Source organism: Triticum dicoccoides, chromosome 3B (genome assembly GCF_002162155.2).
Source record: "Triticum dicoccoides isolate Atlit2015 ecotype Zavitan chromosome 3B, WEW_v2.0, whole genome shotgun sequence".
Classification (NCBI taxonomy): Eukaryota; Viridiplantae; Streptophyta; class Magnoliopsida; order Poales; family Poaceae; genus Triticum; species Triticum dicoccoides.
The window spans coordinates 139,630,088-139,651,206 of NC_041385.1; the positions used below are offsets into that span (position 1 = coordinate 139,630,088).

At 48.5% G+C, this 21,119-nt stretch overlaps 3 protein-coding genes across 3 annotated transcripts; all 3 read right to left on the reverse strand.

Annotated features, from left to right (window-relative positions):
• Window positions 1-1,235: 1,235 nt before the first annotated feature.
• LOC119280988 (aspartic proteinase CDR1-like) lies at window positions 1,236-2,698 on the reverse strand. The gene has a single exon (XM_037561650.1). It carries the CDS (start codon window positions 2,667-2,669, stop codon window positions 1,275-1,277), a length of 1,395 nt encoding a protein of 464 aa, XP_037417547.1. The 5' UTR covers window positions 2,670-2,698; the 3' UTR covers window positions 1,236-1,274.
• A 1,917-nt stretch (window positions 2,699-4,615) lies between these two features.
• LOC119279399 (aspartic proteinase CDR1-like) lies at window positions 4,616-5,998 on the reverse strand. The gene has a single exon (XM_037560644.1). The coding sequence runs from the start codon at window positions 5,996-5,998 to the stop codon at window positions 4,616-4,618; it is 1,383 nt and encodes a 460-aa protein (XP_037416541.1).
• A 6,660-nt stretch (window positions 5,999-12,658) lies between these two features.
• Window positions 12,659-14,173, reverse strand: LOC119279400 (aspartic proteinase CDR1-like). Its single transcript, XM_037560645.1, has one exon. It carries the CDS (start codon window positions 14,171-14,173, stop codon window positions 12,794-12,796), a length of 1,380 nt encoding a protein of 459 aa, XP_037416542.1. The 3' UTR covers window positions 12,659-12,793.
• Window positions 14,174-21,119: the final 6,946 nt, after the last annotated feature.

Sequence of the window (21,119 nt, forward strand, 5' to 3'; positions counted from 1 at the left end):
TTATTCGCTCCTGTATAATTTTATTTTTTCCCTGTAATTTATTATTTGAATTGGAAATTTTGAAATATGAAACGTGGAATTCAAATTCTCAGCATAATGGTTCAACAACGAATCCATAAATAAAATTGTCGGTACAATATGTTCAATAATTACAGGATTAGACACCAATTAACTATGATGAACCACAATATTTAGATGCGGGTAAGTTGAAGAGATGAGTGTAAATCATTTTGACTGCCGATGGTGTTGAAGAAGCGGAATGCCCATAATGTGCCTTCCTGCATGCCATAGGCACGAACAACTTTTGTCCAACCTCTTGTGACGATCGCCCGCATCCTTCACCGTCTTCAGGAAGACTTTTAAAGCATTATCATTGTAGCATGAATTATATATTTTAACCTTAGTTGCCTTCACTCCGGTTATGTAGTTTGCAAGGTAATTATCAGTAAGTAGCTTCGAAAACCACTGACAACAGAAAAATATCAGATATTGAGGTCTAATAAAGTAACTTGTTATGGGCAGGGGAAAAGGCAACACTGTACTTAACATCCTAAATTTCACTGTTGTCTTGGACAAAGTGTAAATAAAGAGCTTAATTCTCATCACCCGTTTATTTCACCTAACAATCTTTTTTAGTTTCTTCACTTGACGCTTGTTCATAAATATCTCATTGCCCCATATGCAAGGGCAGCCGTTGATGATCTTCTCCACCATAGCCAAACATGTCAATTTTGGTAGTTCGATGACATGTTTAGTGATGTAGTAGCCGGACGATGTGTGTAATGCATTGACGTAGTTGCATGGGTTTATACGAATTTGAGGTATGGTAATTGAGGTGTCCGTTTCTGAGAAGGTAAATTTAAAATTTGACCGGCCAATGTACGCGAACGCGTCCGTGGTTATTTGAGGGGTCGGATTTGCCCATCACGACTATAGGTGCTCTTAGCACACCCCTCGTGCCCAGCCGAAGTCACATCATTCAACGTGTTAGAGAGTGCCGATCCAAAATTGAACACAAGGGAGGATGGGGTCGCCTTGTTGCATTCAAATGACAATATGACCGCCGCACACCAGCTGCATAATACGGTGGACATAACCTTAATCGATACTCCTTTTTTATTATTTTTTTTATTATAAAGCTACTCTGAAAGACAACCCAAAGAGAACCTATCTGTGGCATTCAGGAGCCTAACCGAGACACAGCAACGCATAAAAGATGCACCACATGGCAACACTTAACGCAAAATTATTAGCAACTAACGATGATGAGATAGCTACACGGAGGCGGAGGACGAGCGGTAGGATCTGGCGCAGTCCGCAGGGGCGAAGGTGACGGTGCTCTTGTCAAGGTCGTAGCCGACGTGAAAGTTCTGCTGCGCGATGTTCCCGATGATGGCCACCGGCTGCTGCGGCGTCACCGGCGCCATCATCAAGCACATGGTCCCTATCTGCACCTCGACGAACGTGTTATACGGCTTCAGCGTCACCGCCTCCGCGAAGACGGCCAGATTCAGCGTCACGTCCGGGACAAACTTGTAGAAGTAAAATTTACCACTCGGCCCGATAACGCTGTAGCAGAGCTGCAGCTGCCTGTTCGGCGGCCGCTTCCGCGGGAAGCGGATGCGCCGTGTCATCTCCTCCACTATCGGGTCCAGCAGCGCCTTGTCGAGGAACGTCAGCGTCGTGCCGGAGTCGACGATGGTGTTGGACAGGTGCTCAAACCTCGCGTTCCCGATCCTGACGGACTCGAGCACGATGGTGTAGTGCGGCTGGCGCGGGTCGGGGCGGATCAGCGCCGTCGTCGCCGCGCCCGGCTCCGTCACCGCGGCACGGGCGCCGAAGTTGAGCGCGGAGGAGGCGTTGACGTAGTAGGGCGCGAGGCAGTAGGAGAACCTCCGGCCGAGCGAGGTGCCGGCGGCGATCTGTGTGATGAGGGAGAAGTCGCCGCTGCCGAGACCGACGACGCCGTCCGCGCGGAACGTGCCGGCCGTGGCCGTGGAGCATCCGAAGCTGAAATTGGGCACGAGCAGCTGCGGACGCTGGCGGCACCCGACGCAGCCGCCGGGGGCATCGTCGAAGATGAAACTCTCGGTGGAGAGGAGGCCGGTTGTCTTTGAGCCGTCGGTGTAGGATTGGGCGTACTTGCATCTGGAGCTGGCGTCGCAGGAGGTGCCGGGGAGCTTGTGGCACGTGCTGGACTGGCAGTACACGCGGCCGAACGTCGACGAGGACGACGGGTTGAACACAAGGCTCGCGCCACCGGCGATTGCTGCCGGGGTCGTGGCTGCGGTACGGACGTTGGCGCATTTAAACCAGACGAGGTTGCTGCCGGTGTCGACGATGGCGAGCACCCTGGTAGCCGGCGTGCCCACGTTGACGTACATCAGGTACTCGGACTGCCCGGGGACGACCTCCGACACGGTGCCATGAGGGGAGTCGCCGGCGTACGAGCGCGCCAGAGCTGAGGCGCGCGCCGTGGAACGCCGCACGGCGGCAAGCAGGCGGCCGTGCGAGGTGAGCGACGGGTCGTGGAACGGCGACTGGACGGAGTCACGGTGGATGAACTCCACGGTAAACCCATCGCCGCCGACGTACGCCGTGCATCCGCATAGCTGGGCCGTCAGGACGACGCCGACGACAAGGAGAGCGTAGCATCTCGCACCTGCCATTGCCTATGGTCGATGATGTTCTGGCGTACTAACACGCGGTGCTGGGTAGTAAGCGTAGAGTTGATTGGGAAGAGGAAGATGAAGAGGAGAGAGGGCGGTTACTAGTTTCTACTAGTAGTACTAATTTTCTGCTGCTTTTTGCGTTTGAAACTGAAACTTTGAAGGCAGTAATTAATTTCGTGCTAAGAGATGACGAGTAATTAATTACTACTTACTACCAATATTGCAGAAGAGGGGTGATCGGGCATTCGAGTGGCAATAAGAGGCAGACTAGCAACTAGCAACTGCCAGTCTTCGAGAAATGGCAAGAGGATTAGAGCATCTCCAGCGGCGCAAATCCAAATTTTCACAGAATAATTGAAATTACAAAATATGGATATTTTGTCCAAAAAGTACCTCCAACAGCATACCCAAAAGTGCAGCGTCTCTTAAAAAAAATTGCACGCGTTTATGCATGTACCCATATTTTGCTACGAAATACCCATCCTACCCAAAATTATGACGGAAAGAAAAATTGTCCAAGTTGAAATATGGCATCACCACACTGATCTGTAAAACGGACACACACCGTTCCACCGACATGGATACGACAATCGGTCATCCAACTTTATCCCTTAAATGTATTTTTTATTTCACAACACTCAAAATAATTATCAAATAGTACAATTCATTCATAAATAACATGCAAATATCGCTAATATAACAGTAGTTTAATTGTAAATATTACATCCAAGATAGCAAGATTTGCAACAAGTTTTTGAAATTCATTGATTCCAAATTCAATGATACTAGAGCCATAGCCGGCAAATATCGTCCTACACATAATTCCCCTTGAGCTTATAACCCAACAACATATGAGCGTAAATGTTCTGCCCTCGGTTCTCTGGTACATCACGACAGCGCATCTAGGCTATACAACATGATGATTAACAAACTGCAGCAATGAGCGGTGATGGAGTGGGGGAAAATAGAACGAAAGAGGATTTGAGTGGGCTGGGTGTCAGAGTCAGACATGGTGGTGGTCTGGACTCTCGAAAACCTGCCCCCCCCCACCCCCCCACCCCCTCTCCTAGTTTGCCTCCGGCTTGCCAGAAAACGAACAGTCGGACGAGTCAACGGGCCGATGCGGGTTGACGTGTTGACACGTCCGGGTTGCTTAGTCCGGATGGTTGCCGAAGGTTTCAGCGTCTTGAAATTTTGATGCAATTTTTATTATGTTTGAGATGTTCGTACTTTGAACTTTGATAATTATTCTTGAACATTTTTTGAAACAAAAGAAGACATTGTCAGAGGTCAAATTTGTTGCTAAAAATGCAAAGATGTTGTTGGCGACGAATGTGAGGTATCAAAATTCACCACTCAATTGTTATTAATAAAATGTTTGTTCGGCATAAGAATGTTTGTTTTATCAATTGAAACGGTAGGGTAATGAGCCATACTCGTTGGGCCGGGGGGCATGTGATGTTTCTATCTCACGTTGAGACACACGAATATACTCCCTCCGTCTCACAATATAAGAACGTTTTTGACACTAAATTAGTGTAAAAAACGTTCTTATATTATGAGATGGAGTGAATATTTGTCACTGTAGGACAAGATAAGAGAACTCCATCTCGACGTGGATCGACCAACTCAAATTGTTACGGTACTTATCGAGGCTCTTTGTTTCATGATCATGATTTTATCCACACTGAATTTTAATATTTCAAATGGATCCACACTACCTGCATCGATTTAAAATTACGTGACAATCATGACGTAAGTTTCAAAAATGATACAAAATTAGCAAATAAAAAATATAGATATCCAAACCTGAAACAAACAGAGACGTGAAGATGAAATTAGAAAGGAGGCTGAGAGCGCTGGGGTTTTTGTTTCTTTTTTCTGTCTAATAACACACTAACGTAGTGATTATTACATGGCTATTCCATCAGCTACATAGTTAGCTACAAAGAGACAGAGGCGGGAGGAGAGGGGTAGGATTTCGCGCAGTCGGCAGCGGCGAAGGTGACGGTGCCCTTGTCCATGTCGAAGCCCACCCGGAAATTCTGCTGCGCAATGTTCCCGATGATTGCCACCGACCGATCGTCCGTCACCGGCGCCATCGCCAAGCACACGGTCCCCACCGGCAGCTCCGCGAACGCGTTCCGCGCCTGCAGCGTAATGACGCCGCCGCCGCCAAACTCCAGCGTCACTTCCGGGAAATGCTTCTCCCAATCCTGCGTCGAACCGCCCACGCCCACGTCGTAGCACAGACCCAGCTGCTTCTCCGGCGATTGCTTGCGCGGGAGCTTGATGCTCCGACTGATCTCCTCCACGATCGGGTCCAGCAGCGCCTTGTCGAGGAACGTCAGTGTCGTGCCAGAGTCGACGATGACGGGGTACGGCTTCGGCGGCGCGATGGTCGAGCTCCCGACCTTGACGGACGTGAGCAGGATGGTGTAGAAAGCGTCCACGGCGGAGGGGATCAGCGGCGTGGTCACCGCGCCCGGCTCCGTCACGGTGGCGCGGGCGCCGAAGTCGAGGATGGAGGAGACGTTGACGTAGAAGGGCGCGAGGCAGTAGGCGAATCTCCGGCCGAGCGACGTCAAGGCGCCGATCTGGTTCACGAGGGAGCCGTTCCCGGCGCCCAGGCCGACGTAGCCGGCCAACTGGAACGTGTTGCCGGTCGCTTTCGTGGCGCAGCCGAAGTTGACTCTGGACAGATGCAGCTGCGGGCGCTCGCGGCATCCAAAACAGCCGCCGGGAGCGTCGTCGAAGTAGAAGGTCTCGGTGGAGAGGATGCCCGACGTCGTGGAGCCGTCGCCGTAGGAGTACTGGTACTGACAGAATTGGTTGGCGTCGCAGGACGTGCCGTAGATCGCCTGGCACGAGGGCAGCCGGCAGGCCACGAGGCCGTAGGTCGACGAGTTGGACAGGTCGAACACGGGGCTCACCGGTGCTCCCCCGGCGGCCGGCGGAGGACCGGAGGTAGAGGTTCCGTTTCTGCATTTGAACCACACGAGGTTGCTGCCGCTGTCGACGAGGGCGAGCATCCGGGTGGGCGGCGTGCCGACTCTGACGTACATCAGGTACTCGTACGGAGTGGACACGATCTCGGCCACGCCGCCGCTAGGATCGCTGCCGGCGTACGGGCGTGCTGCGGAACGCCGCACGGCGGCGAGCACGCGGTCGTGCAGGGTGAGCGACGGGTCGTGGAGCGGCGACTTGACAGAGTCCCGGTGGATGAACTCCACGCTAAACCCGCCGTCGCCGATGTTCGCCGCCGTGCACCCGCACAGCTGCGCTGTCAGGACGAGGACGACGAGCAAAAGAGCGCGACCCGCCATCAGTGTGTGTTAGCCCTGCCGATCGCTTGCTAATGGCCTCCTCTGCTTGGTGCGTATTAATAGGGGATTTGGGAGGCGAATGTGGTACGTAAGGATTAGGTATGAATTGCTGATTTCCCGCCGTATGCGTAATGGTAAATTGGTGAGAGATTTGTGATTTTGAAGGCGGTAATTAAGTTTCGTGCTAAAAGATGATTAGCGGTTACTTGTTAATTAGCACGCGAATATTCCATTGGCAAGAAAGGGCAGCTGATTGATTCTTTTCCTTCGCCAGAGAAATGGCATGAACATTGAATCTTTTACAACGGGAACGGTTAAACGAACGAATTTTTTCTCGTTTTTCCTTTTGTTCTCCCCACTTTCACCTCCAACCTCATCTAATAATTCAAATTTCCTATTGCGAACCATGGATGGTTAGATGGATTGTGGTATCCCAGCCCATCAGGATTTAAGGGCATGTACAATGGTTGATAAGACAGTCTTATCTTAAATCTTGCATATAATTTAGAGATGACAAAAAAATATGTCTACAATGGATTATATCTTAGCCTTATTTTCAATAACTAGCAATTCCTTAAAACATGATGAGACAAATTGTGCTAAGAAATCATCTCCTGTCTTATCTTAAATAAGAGAAGACAAGCCTTTTCTTATGAGTTCTCTCTCCTCCACCTCATCATTTATCCTACGTGGCACTCCTAAGATAGCACCATTGTACATGCCCTAAGTCATGGTGCTCGCATTTATTCCGAAAAAAATTTAAATTTCCTATTAATCTGTCCAGAAGTGCTCACGGTCAGTATCGCTAATTTAGCCAAATAAAACCTTGTTGTGCAAGACTTATCCTACCCGCCGCATCAACACATGTCCGTTTTTTGTTTCTCCCCTCAGGGTTTTGTTTCTCCAATGACATCGATGAGGTGATGGCCCGCGATGACGTGTTGGACTAAGGTATTTCGTACCTCAACTATGTCTCATCCGGCTCTGGTGAAGGACCTGTGAAAGTTTGTATCATCAAATTTGTTGGCTCTCTTCTAATCTCAATAGATGGCGTGTTTTCCAATGAGAGCAATTGGTTGGCCTTTAGTGCGGCAACTTGGACATCTAGATCCTTTTTCATCTCTCAAAACAGCAACAGTTGCTCCAGCGCCCTCATCGGGATAATGTGATGCATCACGCATCTACATTCAACTTGATGAACTTTGGTTCTGGCTTACACCACGGCGGCACAGAATTATCTATCTTCTTGGTACAAGATTTCTGGAAATTATATTAGCAATAGGTAGGACTGGCATGGATCATCTTGCTGGTGAGGGCCATGGTTCATTGTGAGCAATTCTGCGGCGCGTCCACCATAGGTACCAACAGCCGACATCAGTAATTTGTTTGAGGTCTAAATCAGACATTAGTTGATAAGGTGATTCCGCCTGCGGTCACACCTCAAATTAGTTGCTTTGCATCCAAGTCTCTCATATTTGAACCCCTAGATCCATACAAAGCATGCAAACGAAATCATACATACTAAATACTACGTATTATCCTATCTAATCTTCGTCGTCAGAGATGTCCACGACATCGGTGCCGGGCGCCGGGTGGACGGGCACGTAGGAGGGCCCCGGCTCCTCCTCCTCCTGCTCGACCTCATCCATGTAGGCGAACATCTCCTCCTCCTCCGTGGCGTGCAGCACCTCCATCTCCTATTGGCGACGGCGCCTCGCCTCCGCATCCGACTCCGAGCGGAGCGAATCGAGGATGGCTTGTTGCTCCGCCTGCAGATTCGCATCCCCGGCGTCCCCCACCCTCTTTCGGCTCCTCCTCCTCCTCCAACTCCTCCTCCGGATCCACTGCATATGGAGGTAGCCAAGGGGCGATCCGGGCTTTGCGCCTTGGCCGGATCTGCTCAAGGAGCTGCAGCCGGTGCTTCGATGTTAGAAATGGGTGGCCCCTTATCTGGCGGCATGGGGGCGTAGCTACTAGTGGTGGCGGATGGGGAGTGGAAAGTGGCGGCGGCGACGGATGGGCGGAGGAAAATGTGGAGGCGGTGCCGGTGGTCGGCTTAAATAGCCGGGCTAGGCACTACGCGGCGCGCCGGAGCGGCCCACGTGGCGACATCGGTCCATGGAGGAGATGAGTTTCGGGCCACCGGGTTTCTGGGTGATTCCGCATGGGACCCCCACGCCAGTCCGACGTGGAGAACGTGTCCGGGTACCTCCATATCCACCCCATATTTGGGCTGGATATGAGGGGTGCCGGTCAGTCTGGGCATTTGAGGTCCGTCTGAAGTGCCCGGCTGGGATAAAATTTTGTAACCGATCAGTGACTGGGCGGCCCGTCCGGGCGTTTGAAGCAGGTTTAGGATGCCCAGCTGTAGATGCTCTAAGATGTCGTTTGGGAGTAGGGCACTTTTTAGGACAAACTGCATTAAGCTTGTTTTTTTTGAAAAACAACGAAAATAATATTTTAAAGTGTCGAAAAATTCTGAAAAAAATCATACATGTTCCTATTTATGTGTTTTACATGTGTGTAAAGTCGGACGATGAAATACATTATAGTTGGAGCTACACACAAAAGAGAAAATCGTGATCATTTAAAAACCATCTTCAAATTTTACACACATGTACTACGTACTATACATCAGTATGAACACGTGTGATTTTTTTAGATTTTTTGAAACTTACAGATGAGATTTAAATTTTCAAAATAAAGGGCTTCATGGAACTTATCCTCCATTTAGCCTTTTCTTTTTTTGTGTCCACGTCCTCCATTTAGCACTTCCGGTCGTTTGGGTGTCTCTTAAAAAATATTTCCCACGCATCTGTCGCCTCCTACACCATAGGATTGGGCCGCTCATAGGTGTTGGATCGCCTCTGCATTGTCCCTGCGCATCGCACCTACTTCCTCTGTTCGGAATTACTTGTCACGAAAATGAATGTATCTAGACGTATTTTAGTTTTAGATACATCCATTTCCAAGACAAGTAATTCCGAACGAAGGGAGTATATCGCTCGCGGCTCCCCAGGCCTCCGGTAGGCGCGCTACCCGTTTCCCTCCCATCACCGGGCGGCTAGCAACACCTGGAGTCATCACTCGCAGCAGACCCGCGCTCTTTATCTCGTCCCTGTTAGATAATAACGAGAAATAAATGAGACAAAGAGACACAGATTTTTATTTGGAAATCCTTGCGGGAGAAAACCACGGAACGCACGAAGGCGTATCACTATAATTGGAAGGAGTATTACATTACACGAGAGGACAAACCCTCTACGTGCTAATCTGGTGGAGATCTCTCTCATCTATTTTATGACTAGCTAGTACTATATAAAGGGGCAAACAACTCTCTTTCTTGGTGGACACGAAACAGAGTTGTAGTCATGCTACGTCTAGCACGGTTGACATGTCGTAGTCCCTTAGGACTCCATCTGTAGTACAACACTTGTATGGGATTCGGAACACAATAAAAATAACACTCCACCTTGAGACGAAATCCCTTACAATAATCATAGATAGCATCAACTCCTCAATTAAAGTCATCACAAGTAAACCTTGTGCCTGGAAACGTCCATAGGACTAATAAACTTCTCATGAAGTCATATTGAGCAAATCAATCAGTAGGTCGTCCAGAAAACAGCACAACTATCAACAAAGCAGACTAACAAAACTTGGTCTCCCAATAAAAGTCTGAGTCTGTGCCACTGACCTCAAAAACTGAAACTGCTCAATCATCAAATGACATAAGTCATCATATCTCCTGTGGTGCCTGAACGAGCGCATAGCTCATAGTGCAACATCTTGGTGCACATCGCATTGTGAAGAACTCATCTCACGGAATCTGAACGTGCTTCAAAACAGAAAGCACAAACCTCGGCAAACAATACTCAAGCAAGAGCATATGGTACGGATGGCATCGCGTGCACCCAAAAAACTGCCGACTCGTAGTGGTTAATGAAAATCCATGACATGGTCATAAACTGTCCTTGTAGAACAACTGTCGGATGAAGGAACCATCTTAACATGCAACGGAGTTTCAACTCTGCAATAGACCCCTCTTAAAAGAGCAAAGACAACTGAATTGCACTTGAAACTTAACAGCGCTAAATGTTGTAGTATCTAGCAGAAACAAATCAATCTCCTTCTTGCACCTCAACTGATTCTCATCACGAACATGAATATCAAACAAAACCTTCACATGCATAACAGCAAAATACTATGGAGAGAATAGAGTATATGCTGGCTACCAACAGGCTTAATAATTACCTCCTCCATACCCTTTTTTTCTTGATAACTGAATTGTGTTCTTCAAATAACTGCAGCAAATTGCATCCATTATACCGATGGGCCATAATCCCCAAAACTCCACCTTGAAGAAAAACTGAGTGCATCCTGATAATTGGCTTGCGCCAACAATGCTCGCATCTCGACTTGCCATAGGATAAACTTTATGTCATGATCCAGCAGCGGAACATCGTACTTCATGGATGCCATGAGTAGATTAAATCTGTGTTCACAAAGTAGTACAAGCCCGTAGAAAAAATTCTTGACAGAATTAATATGCAGAGCGAAGATAGCACCTGGTAGCCTTCGCGTGGATATAGCAATTGAGGAGAAAAAACAGATTCTAGTACTCAACTGTACTAGCCTTTACGTGAGATGTGTAGTAGTAACAAATCCAAGTAATGCTTCTGTACTTGGCTTCACGTGGGTACTGGTAGTAGTACTAATGATCCGGTTGAATCAAAGCAGCAGCGACGTAGCCTTGTAATCTCACGTAAGTAGTACTGGACCTCCTCGGGACTTGATCCTGTACGGGAGGCGTGAAGCTGCAGCAACGCGCGGCTCGGCGGATCGGACTGCTCGGTGGATAGCGCACGGCTTTGCAGGGCGACGCAGCAGCGCAGATTGTTTTTCTGTCGGTCTCGTCGGATTAATCGATATGGCTTCGGATCGCCAGTCGCGTCGGGGCCGGTGCATGGACGCCGTAACCCTAATTCTCTCGTCTTAAAAATCTCGTATATGAAACTTGGCTCTGTATACCATTTGTTAGATAATAACGAGAATAAACGAGACACGAGAGACACGGAGTTTTACGTGGAAACCCTTGCGGGAGAAAACCACGGAACGCATGGCGACGTATTACTATAACTGGGAGGAGTATTACATTACACAAGAGGACAAACCCTCTACGTGCTAATCTGGTGGAGATCTCTCTCATCTATTCTATGACTAGCTATTACTATATAAAAAGGCAAACATCTCTCTTTCTTGGTGGACACGAAACAGAGTTGTAGTCATGCTACGTCTAGCACGGTTGACATGCCGTAGTCTCATAGGACTTCATCTGTAGTACAACACTTGTATGGGATTCGGAACACAATAAAAATAACAGTCCCCATTGTAGGATGGCTTGCCGCATCACTGCTCAGGTGCATGTGCATCCCCTGTTGCCGAATGTCTCGCAACACATTGGGTCACTGCTCACAGTAGAGCGTCCTACTGATCGTAGCATCACCGTACATCTGTTCTTCTTCATCGGGCGGCTGGTAGCACTAGCAGAGCGACACGACGATGCAACATCGCGGTTGTGCTCTGCATGTCTCGTCGCTGGTCGGCTTGCAGCAACACCGCCAACCGGTGGTACCGACCCCATCTACCATTCGTTCGCATCGTTGTGAACCAGTCGCAGCACCGTCGACTGGGGTGACAACATCGCCGCCAGGCAGTCAAAGCACCGCTTGTCGTCGTCACACGCCTCTGGTACTAGCGATATCATCGTCGCTGCTACTACAGATGATGGATCGACCAACTCAAATTGGTACGGTTCTTATCCAGGCCCTTTGCTTCAGGCACAGCATCGACCAACTAAATTGTGATGATGCTACTACCATCACATGCTTGACCGCTTTAGTGTATCAATTTATTGACATACGAAAATTTCGAACGATTTAGATTTAGCAACATCGAAGAACACATATATCACAATTAACCTGAGGACTACCGCACCAGGATGCGTGTCCGTTTTGTGATCGGGAGCAGGAAACAATCAACCATCTACTACTCACGTGCGTCTTTTCCAGGATGGTCTGGAAGGAGATCTGCAAGGCTTTTGGGCGGCCCGATTGGGCGCCGAAGCAGCACGACATCCTTGCACCTTGGCTATACAACAAACATGGACTGAATAGCATGAGCATCAAGGATCAGCATACTATTCTAGGACTAACTATGTGGGAGCTATGGAAGCATAGGAATGCCATTGTTTTTTATGGGGCTCAACCCTCGTGTGAGGTGTTGCTACGTAGAATTAGGCTCGAGGGCTTAGTGTGGGTGTCGGCAGGCCTACTGAAAGGGGATGTAAGCCTCTTATTTAATTGGCTGGCACGGTGGGATAGACGTGAGGAGTAGCGTACTGTAATTGAACATTGTAACATGGTGAAGGCATCTTTTGCCCTTCTTCTTTAATATATGCTATGCATACTTGTGCATATTTGAAAAAAAAAAACAATTAACCTGCGAGATTTTTGTATGACAGTGCATATCGGTTCGTCCATCTATGTCATCAAAGTGTAGCGGACAGCCAGCACTGCCGTCGTGCAGGTCATGCATCGTCTGAAAAGCAGTCTCGGAGATGAAATTACATGTTGCATTCATGGTCCAATTTCCCAGACACCGAGACTCATCAAGTCACGCATGCATAGATGCATCATGCGTGGCAAAACATTAGACGTAGGGGTTATTAGTTATTCGATAATCCTAGTTATTACATGGTGATTAGCTATATCTACTCATGGTGATTAGCTATATCTACTCAAGCTGATTAGAGGCGGGAGGAGAGGGGTAGGATTTCGCGCAGTCGGCAGCGGCGAAGGTGATGGCGCCCTTGTCCAGGTCGAAGCCGACCCAGAAGTTCTGCTGCGCGATGTTCCCGATGACCGCCACATTGTCCGTCGCCGCCGACATGGCCAAGCACGCGGTCCCCGGCTGCGGCTGTACGAACGCGTTCTTCGCTTTCAGGGTGATCACGGCGCCGCCGCCAAACCCCAGCGTCACTTCCGGGAACAGCTTCTCCAGCACCCAGTCCTGAATCGTCCCGCCCACGTCGTAGCACAGGTCCAGCAGCTTCTCCGGGGACGGCTTCCGCTGGAGCTTGATGTTCTTCGTGAGCTCTCCCACGATCGGGTCCAGCAGCGCCTTGTCGAGGAACGTCAGTGGCGTACCGGAGTCGACGATGACGGGGGACCGCTTCGGAGGTACGATGGTCGAGTTCCCGATCTTGACGGACGTGAGCAGGATGGTGTAGTAAGCGTCCACGGCCGAGGGGATCAGCGGCGTGGTCACCGCGCCCGGCTCCGTCACGGCGGCGCGGGCGCCGAAGTTGATGATGGAGGAGGCGTTGACGGAGAAGGGCGCGAGGCAGTACGAGAACCTCCGGCCGAGCGATGTCGCCGCGCCGATCTGGTTGATGAGGGAGATGTTCCCGGCGCCCAGGCCGACATTGCCGGCCAAGAGGAACGGGTTGCCGCCGTTCGTGTTCTTGATGCAGCCGAAGTTGACTCTGGTCAGTTGCAGCTGCGGACGTTCGCGGCATCCAACACAGCCGCCGGGAGCGTCGTCGAAGGTGAAGGTCTCGGTGGAGAGGATGCCGTCTGTCGTGGAGCCGTCGCCGTAGGAGAAGTGGTACTGGCAGATGGAGTTGGCGTCGCAGGAGGTGCCGCGGACCGCGTGGCACGAGGGCAACCGGCAGGCCACGAGGCCGTAGGACGACGAGGAGGACGTGTCGAACACGTAGCTCACCGGCGCGGCCCCAGCGGCTGGCGGAGGACCGGAGGTCCCGTTGGTGCATTTGAACGACACGAGGTTGCTGCCGGTGCTGACGATGGCGAGCATCCGGGTGCGCGGCGTGCCGATGTTGACGTACATCAGGTACTCGTACGGACTGGACCTGATCTCGGCCACGCCGCCGGAAGGATCGCCGACGGCGTACGAGTGCGCCGCGGAACGCCGCACGGCGGCAAGCACGCGGTCGTGGGAGGTGAGCGACGGGTCGTGTAGCGGCGACTTGGGAGAGTCCCGGTGGATGAACTCCACACTAAACCCGCCGCCGACGTACGCCGTGCACAGGCACAGCTGCGCCGTCAGGACGACGCCAAGGAGCAACAGCGCTCGCCATGTCGTACCCGCCATTGTGTCCTAAGTCTTCTGCTCAGTATTTAGCTCTACACCCGGTCGGTTGCTAATGGCCTCCTCTGCTGCTGGTGCAGTATTAATAGGGGCATGCGGAGACGAATGTGGTAAGCAAGAATGGCTAATTTCCTGCAATAGTAACTTGATTGGAGAGAGATTAATTAGAGATTTGAAGGCGGTAATTAGGTTCGTGCTAAATGATTATTAGTGATCAGTGAGACAGGGCGCGCGCTGATTTAGTCTTTTCCTCCGCCAGAAAATGGCAGGGACATTAAATCTTTCAGAAACGGCAATGGTTAAACTGCATGATTTTCTCCTATTCTTTTTCTTTATCATGTTCTCCTCTGACCTTATTTCATAATTCTCTTACGTTTTCCTTGTGAAAAAAGTGATTCTATCACTATAGGAAAAACATATTTTGCCTTGTGTTTCTCGGTACGTCAAGGGTATTATATTGGCTACTCGGCTTATGGCCCTCTAAGAAGTGTGTCGACACCAAGACGATGTCTCGGCATACCACTACGTACGCGGCATGACTCGAAAACACTCAGCATAAAGTTAAGGTATTCAATATTGGATTTGATTTGACAATTTTGATTGGGGCAATGATTTCTCAAATTAATCGGCAACAACCAGCCTAAAAAACCTATCAGTCCCATGCATCCTCTCAACACCTAAAGAAAGAAGCGCTAACATGTGACATTGTAGCGCCATGCGGCCACCAACACCGGGAACTTCCCGAAATAAGTATGAATTGATTAGCACATCATAGAATCATGCTGCCAAGAAAGCGCACTAAAACACTGTGTTATAAGAAAAAAAAATATTCCTCATGCGCCAACCCAAATAATAGACATTTTTAAAGAGAAAATTCCAACAACACCGGCGACAGAACAAAGTGCACACAATCCTTTTTTTAAGGGTGACACGACCCTTCTAATATATACTACATCTGTAGTAGCTAGCATTCCTGCAATTTTTATTCCATTATTTTTGTGCTTGGAGTTGAGTTGTTTGGTTTCAGATTTGCTAGATAGAACTGTTGAGAGCTGTGAGTACCAAATTTGTCAGCATGTTATTTTATGTTTTTCATTTTTATTTATCGTTTTGCCTCCATGCACTCTTCTCCGCTGAACTATTCATGAAACACTGATGTAGAGGCACGGGCATCTTGCACAATTCCACATATGATTCTAAGAAAAAATAAAGTAGCAAATGCTTAGTTGTTTTACATCAAGAATTATATCTACTATATCTAAATATGAGCTCCCCACCACCTGATTTTCCTGCCCTCACAATCAGCCACGTCACCTCGAATTCGTTCAACCGTTTGATTGATCATGTGTGGTTAGATTTGCATTCAACCACCAGCAGTCCATCCCCGCGTCCGCTCCACCATCCCGCGCCTTCCTCGGCTGCTCACCTCCCAAAAAAGGCTAACACAGCGGCCAGATCATGCACAGCCTTCCGTTCCCCTTCCACTCCTCCTGCTTTAATTCCCACCCAGTCCGACCTCCCTGCTATCTTCTTGATTCGCCTAATAAATATGCCACAGGTGCAAGATGTGCACCCCTCCCGCACTTGGCAGTCCATGCCAAATCCGCTGCCGCTCCGCTTATTCGAGAGAGAGACAAAAATGATACGGCATCTGCGAGGAGAGAGAAGGCAGGGGTACTTGCGGCGGCGGCTGTGTCAATTGTGTAGAGAATTATGCAACTCACGATATATTGATCGGGTGCAATATGCACGTATATATAAGTACAAAGGGTAGCCACGTCCTCAACTATACATGGAAGGAGGAGGGCTTGTTGTACAAGAAATACACATGTATTATCTACATCTCAACACCCCCCCGCAGTCGAAGCGGCACCATGATCGACGCAAAGACTGGATCAGAACTCCTCGAAAGACGTAGAAGACAAGCCCTTGGTCATGATGTCAGCAAACTGTTGGGACGTAGGGACATGTAGCACGCGTACATGACTAGGAGCTACCTGTTCCCGAACAAAGTGGATATCAATCTCAATGTGCTTGGTGCGTCGACGATGAACCGGGTTGGCGGAGAGGTAGACCGCAGAAACATTGTCACAGTAGACAACCGTGGCCTTGTCAACCGGAGACAAGAGCTCATGCAGCAGCTGACGAAGCCAGGTACACTCGGCGACGACGTTGGCAAGGGCGCGGTACTCCACTTCAGCACTGGAGCGGGAGACAACGGGCTGCCGCTTGGACGACCAGGAGATGAGTGATGGTCCAAGGTAGAAGCAATAACCAGAGGTCGAGCGGCGCGTGTCAGGGCAGTCGGCCCAATCGGCGTCAGAATAAGCCGTCAGATCCATAGATGATGAAGCCTGAAGTGACAACCCAAGATCCAAGGTGCCACGTATATAGCGCAGAATGCGCTTGACCACGGTCCAGTGAGCATCACGAGGAGCATGCATATGGAGGCACACCTGCTGCACAGCGTACTGGAGCTCCGGACGAGTAAGAGTGAGGTACTGAAGAGCACCAACAATCGACCTGTAGAACGGAGCATCTGAAGCAGGGGAACCATCTATGGCAGAGAGCTTGGCCTTCATATCGACAGGTGTGGCAGCCGGTTTGCAATTAAGCATCCCGGCACGGTCCAGAAGCTCATGAGCATACTTCCGCTGATGAAGAAAGAAGCCATCTGCTCGACGAATAACCTCAATCCCGAGGAAATAGTGCAGAGGACCTAAGTCCTTAATGGCAAACTCGGCACGAAGACGATCAGTGAGCTATCGAAGAAGGGCAGTCGAGCATGCTGTCAAGATGATGTCGTCGACATAGAGCAGCAGGAAAGCAGTAGCATCACCCTGGTGGTAGACAAACAGTGAAGCATCAGAGCGAGTGGAGCGGAAGCCAAGCTGAGTAACAAATGTTGCGATGCGCTGGTACTACGCGCGAGGAGCTTGCTTGAGCCCGTACAAAGACCGAGAGAGCAAGCACACATGATCCGGAGAAGACTCATCAACGAACCCAGTCGGCTGCTGACATAACACCTGTTCCTCAAGATGACCATGAAGAAAGCATTCAAAACATCCATCTGGTGCACATGCCAGGGGCAAGAGACCGCTAGCTGAAGAACAGTCCGAATCGTCCCGGGTTTGACAACCGATGCGAAAGTGTCAGTGAAGTCAACACCTGCTCGTTGACAAAAACCCTGAACTACCCAACGGGCCTTGTGTCGGTCAAGAGTACCATCCGGATGAAACTTGTGCATGAACACCCACTTCCCGGTAATGATGTTGGCCCGAGGAGGACGGGGGACGAGCTGCCAAGTGTGATTTCGTTGCAATGTGTCAAATTCCTCCTTCATCGCGGCGAACCACATGGGGTCACGAAGCGCGGAATGGGGGAGGTCGGCAGGGGTGACGGTGACGAGGAAGACGTCAAAGCCATGCAGGTGTACTCATCCGGAGGGTAGCGAGTGCTCGGCCGATGGACACCCAGGCGCGACCGAGTGACAGGGCCAGCGGGTGGTGGCACAACAGCAGCCACCGGTGCCGGCGCCAAGCCCGGCGGTGAAGAGGCCGGCGACACGCCCGGCTGCGAAGAGGCCGGCGACACGCCCGGCTGCGAAGAAGCCGGCAACGGCGCCAGAAATGAGCTTGATGTCTACTACACAACCTTCTTCTTGTAGACGTTGTTGGGCCTGCAAGTGCACATGTTTGTAGGACAGTAGCAAATTTCCCTCAAGTGGATGACCTAAGGTTTATCAATCCGTGGGAGGCGTAGGATGAAGATGGTCTCTCTCAAACAACCCTGCAACCAAATAACAAAGAGTCTCTTGTGTCCCCAACACACCCAATACAATGGTAAATTGTATAGGTGCACTAGTTCAGCGAAGAGATAGTGATACAAGTGCAAAATAGATAGTAGAAATAGGTTTTTGTAATCTGAAATAATAAAAACAGCAAGGTAACTAATGATAAAAGTGAGCGTAAACGGTATTGCAATGATAGGAAACAAGGCCTAGGGTTCAGACTTTCACTAGTGCATGTTCTCTCAACAATAATAACATAGATAGATCATATAACAATCCCTCAACATGCAACAAAGAGTCACTCCAAAGCCACTAATAGCAGAGAACAAACGTAGAGATTATGGTAGGGTACGAAACCACCTCAAAGTTATTCTTTCGGATCGATCTATTAAAGAGTTCGTACTAGAATAACACCTTAAGACACAAATCCACCAAAACCCTAATGTCACCTAGATACTCCATTGTCACCTCAAGCATCCGTGGGCATGATTATACGATATGCATCACACAATCTCAGATTCATCCAACCAACACAAAGTACTTCAAAGAGTGCCCGAAAGTTTCTATCGTAGAGTCAAGAAAACGTGTGCCAACCCCTATGCATAGGTTCATGGGCAGAACCCGCAAGTTGGTCACCAAAACATACATCAAGTGGCACGTGAAATCCCATTGTCACCACAGATAAACACGGCAAGACATACATCAAGTGTTCTCAAATAAAGACTCAATCCGACAAGATAACTTCGAAGGGAAAACTCAATCCATTACAAGAGAGTAGAGGGGGAGAAACATCATAAGATCCAACTATAATAGCAAAGCTCGCGATACATCAAGATCGTGCCATAGAGAGAACACGAGAGAGAGAGAGAGAGATCAAACACATAGGTACTAGTACATACCCTCAGCCCCGAGGGTGAACTACTCCCTCCTCGTCATGGAGAGCGCCGGGATGATGAAGATGGCCACCGGTGATGGGTTCCCCCTCCGGCAGGGTGCCGGAATGGGCTCCTGAGAGGTTTTTGGTGGCTACAGAGGCTTGCGGTGGCGAAACTCCCGATCTATCTTCTCCCTGGATGTTAGGGTACGTGGGACTATATAGGCGAAATAAGTCGGTCAGGGGGTGCTCGAGGGGCCCACGAGACAGGGGGGACGCTCAGTAGGAAGGGGGGCGCCCTCCTATCTCCTGGTATCCTCGAGGATCTTCTGACGTGAACTCCAAGTCTCCAGGATCATAATCTTCCAAAAAATCACGCTGCCGAAGGTTTCATTCCGTTTGGACTCCGTTTGATATTCCTTTTCTTCGAAATACTGAAACAGGCAATAAAACAGCAATATGGGCTGGGCCTCCGATTAATAGGTTAGTCCCAAAAGTAATACAAAAGTGTATAATGAAGCCGATAATCATTCAAAACAGATAGGATAATAGCATGAATGCTTCATAAATTATAGATACGTTGGAGAGGTATCAGCATCCCCAAGCTTAATTCCTACTCGTCCTCGAGTAGGTAAATGATAAAAGCAAGAATTTATGAAGTGTGAATGCCAGAAGGTGCACAAGTTTGATCAATAATAATTTCTATCACCTTTTCTAGCATGATAATATGTCATAACAGTAGTTCATCTCATAAAACTTCTCACGATAAAGTAACAAGCAATTCACATGTCAAAGCATAGACCATAAACTTTCTTGAAAACTAGCAAACTTCATTCTCAATCATTCAAACAATTGCAATTCATCTTATTTTCAGGAATATCAAACTCCACATACTCAACTATCATATAGTCTTCTACAATTGCTAACACTCACGCAATACTAATGGTTATGGAGTCTCAATTGGACACTGAGAAAGATAGGGGCTTATAGTGTTGCCTCCCAATGTATTCACCTTTGGGTGATGTCAACAATAATAGTTCATGCTAACTTACATCCAATTGGATATATATATATCATGATCTTCCCAATGCAAGGAGCTTGCCAAAGGATAAAATAAAAAAGGGAAAGGTGAAGATCACCTTGACTCTTGCATAAAAGTAAAAGATAGTCCCTTCGCAGAGGGAAGCAGAGGTTGTCATGCGCTTTTAGGGTTGGATGCACAAAATCTTAATGCGAATAAACATCACTTTATATTGCACTTGCATATGGACCTTTATTATGCAGTCCGTCGCTTTTATTGCTTCCATAACAAGATCGTATAAAGCTATTTTCTTCACACCAAAAGATCATACATATTTAGAGAGCAATTTTTATTGCTTGCACCGATGACAACTTACTTGAAGGATCTTACTCAATCCATAGGTAGGTATGGTGGACTCTCATGGCAAAACTGGGTTTAAGGATATTTGGAAGCACAAGTAGTATCTCTACTTAGTGCAAGGAATTTTGGCTAGCATGAGGGGGAAAGGCAAACTCAACATGTTTGAATGATCCATGACAATATACTTTAACTGAGATGCCGGAAAACATAACCCATTACGTTGTCTTGTTTGTCCAACATCAACTCTTTAGCATGTCATACTTAATGAATGCTCCCAATTATAAAAGATGTCTAGGATAGTATATTTATATGTGGAATATCTCTTCCTTCAATATTCTTTCATGAATTGTTCAAATGACCAATACGATGCTTGCTAACCTTCAATAAATTTACAACCTCTACTTCTTAGATGTGAAGTCATTACTCCCCATGGTATAAGCAAATGAAACATAAATAATTTCAGATTTATGACAATCAACTCATTCAACCATTTACTCATAGGATATAAGTGAAGCACACGAGTAAATGACAAACTACTCAAAAAAAGTGAAGATCAATGAGTAGCTAAATAATTATGTAACTATGCGAAGACTCTCTCTCATTTAAGAATTTCAAATCTTGGTATTGTATTCAAACAGCAAGCAAAACAAAATAAAATGACATTGCAAGGATAGCACAACTCATGTGAAGAAGCAAAAACTTAGACTCAACCGATACTAGCCGATAGTTGTTAAAGAAGAAAGGTGGGATGCCTACCGAGGCATTCCCAAGCTTAGATGCTTGAGACTTCTTGAAATATTATCTTGGGGTGCCTTGGGCATCCACAAGCTTGAACTTTTGTGTCTCCTTAATTCCTCTCATCTCATGGTTTCTCTATTTCTCAAAAGCTTCATCCACAACAAAC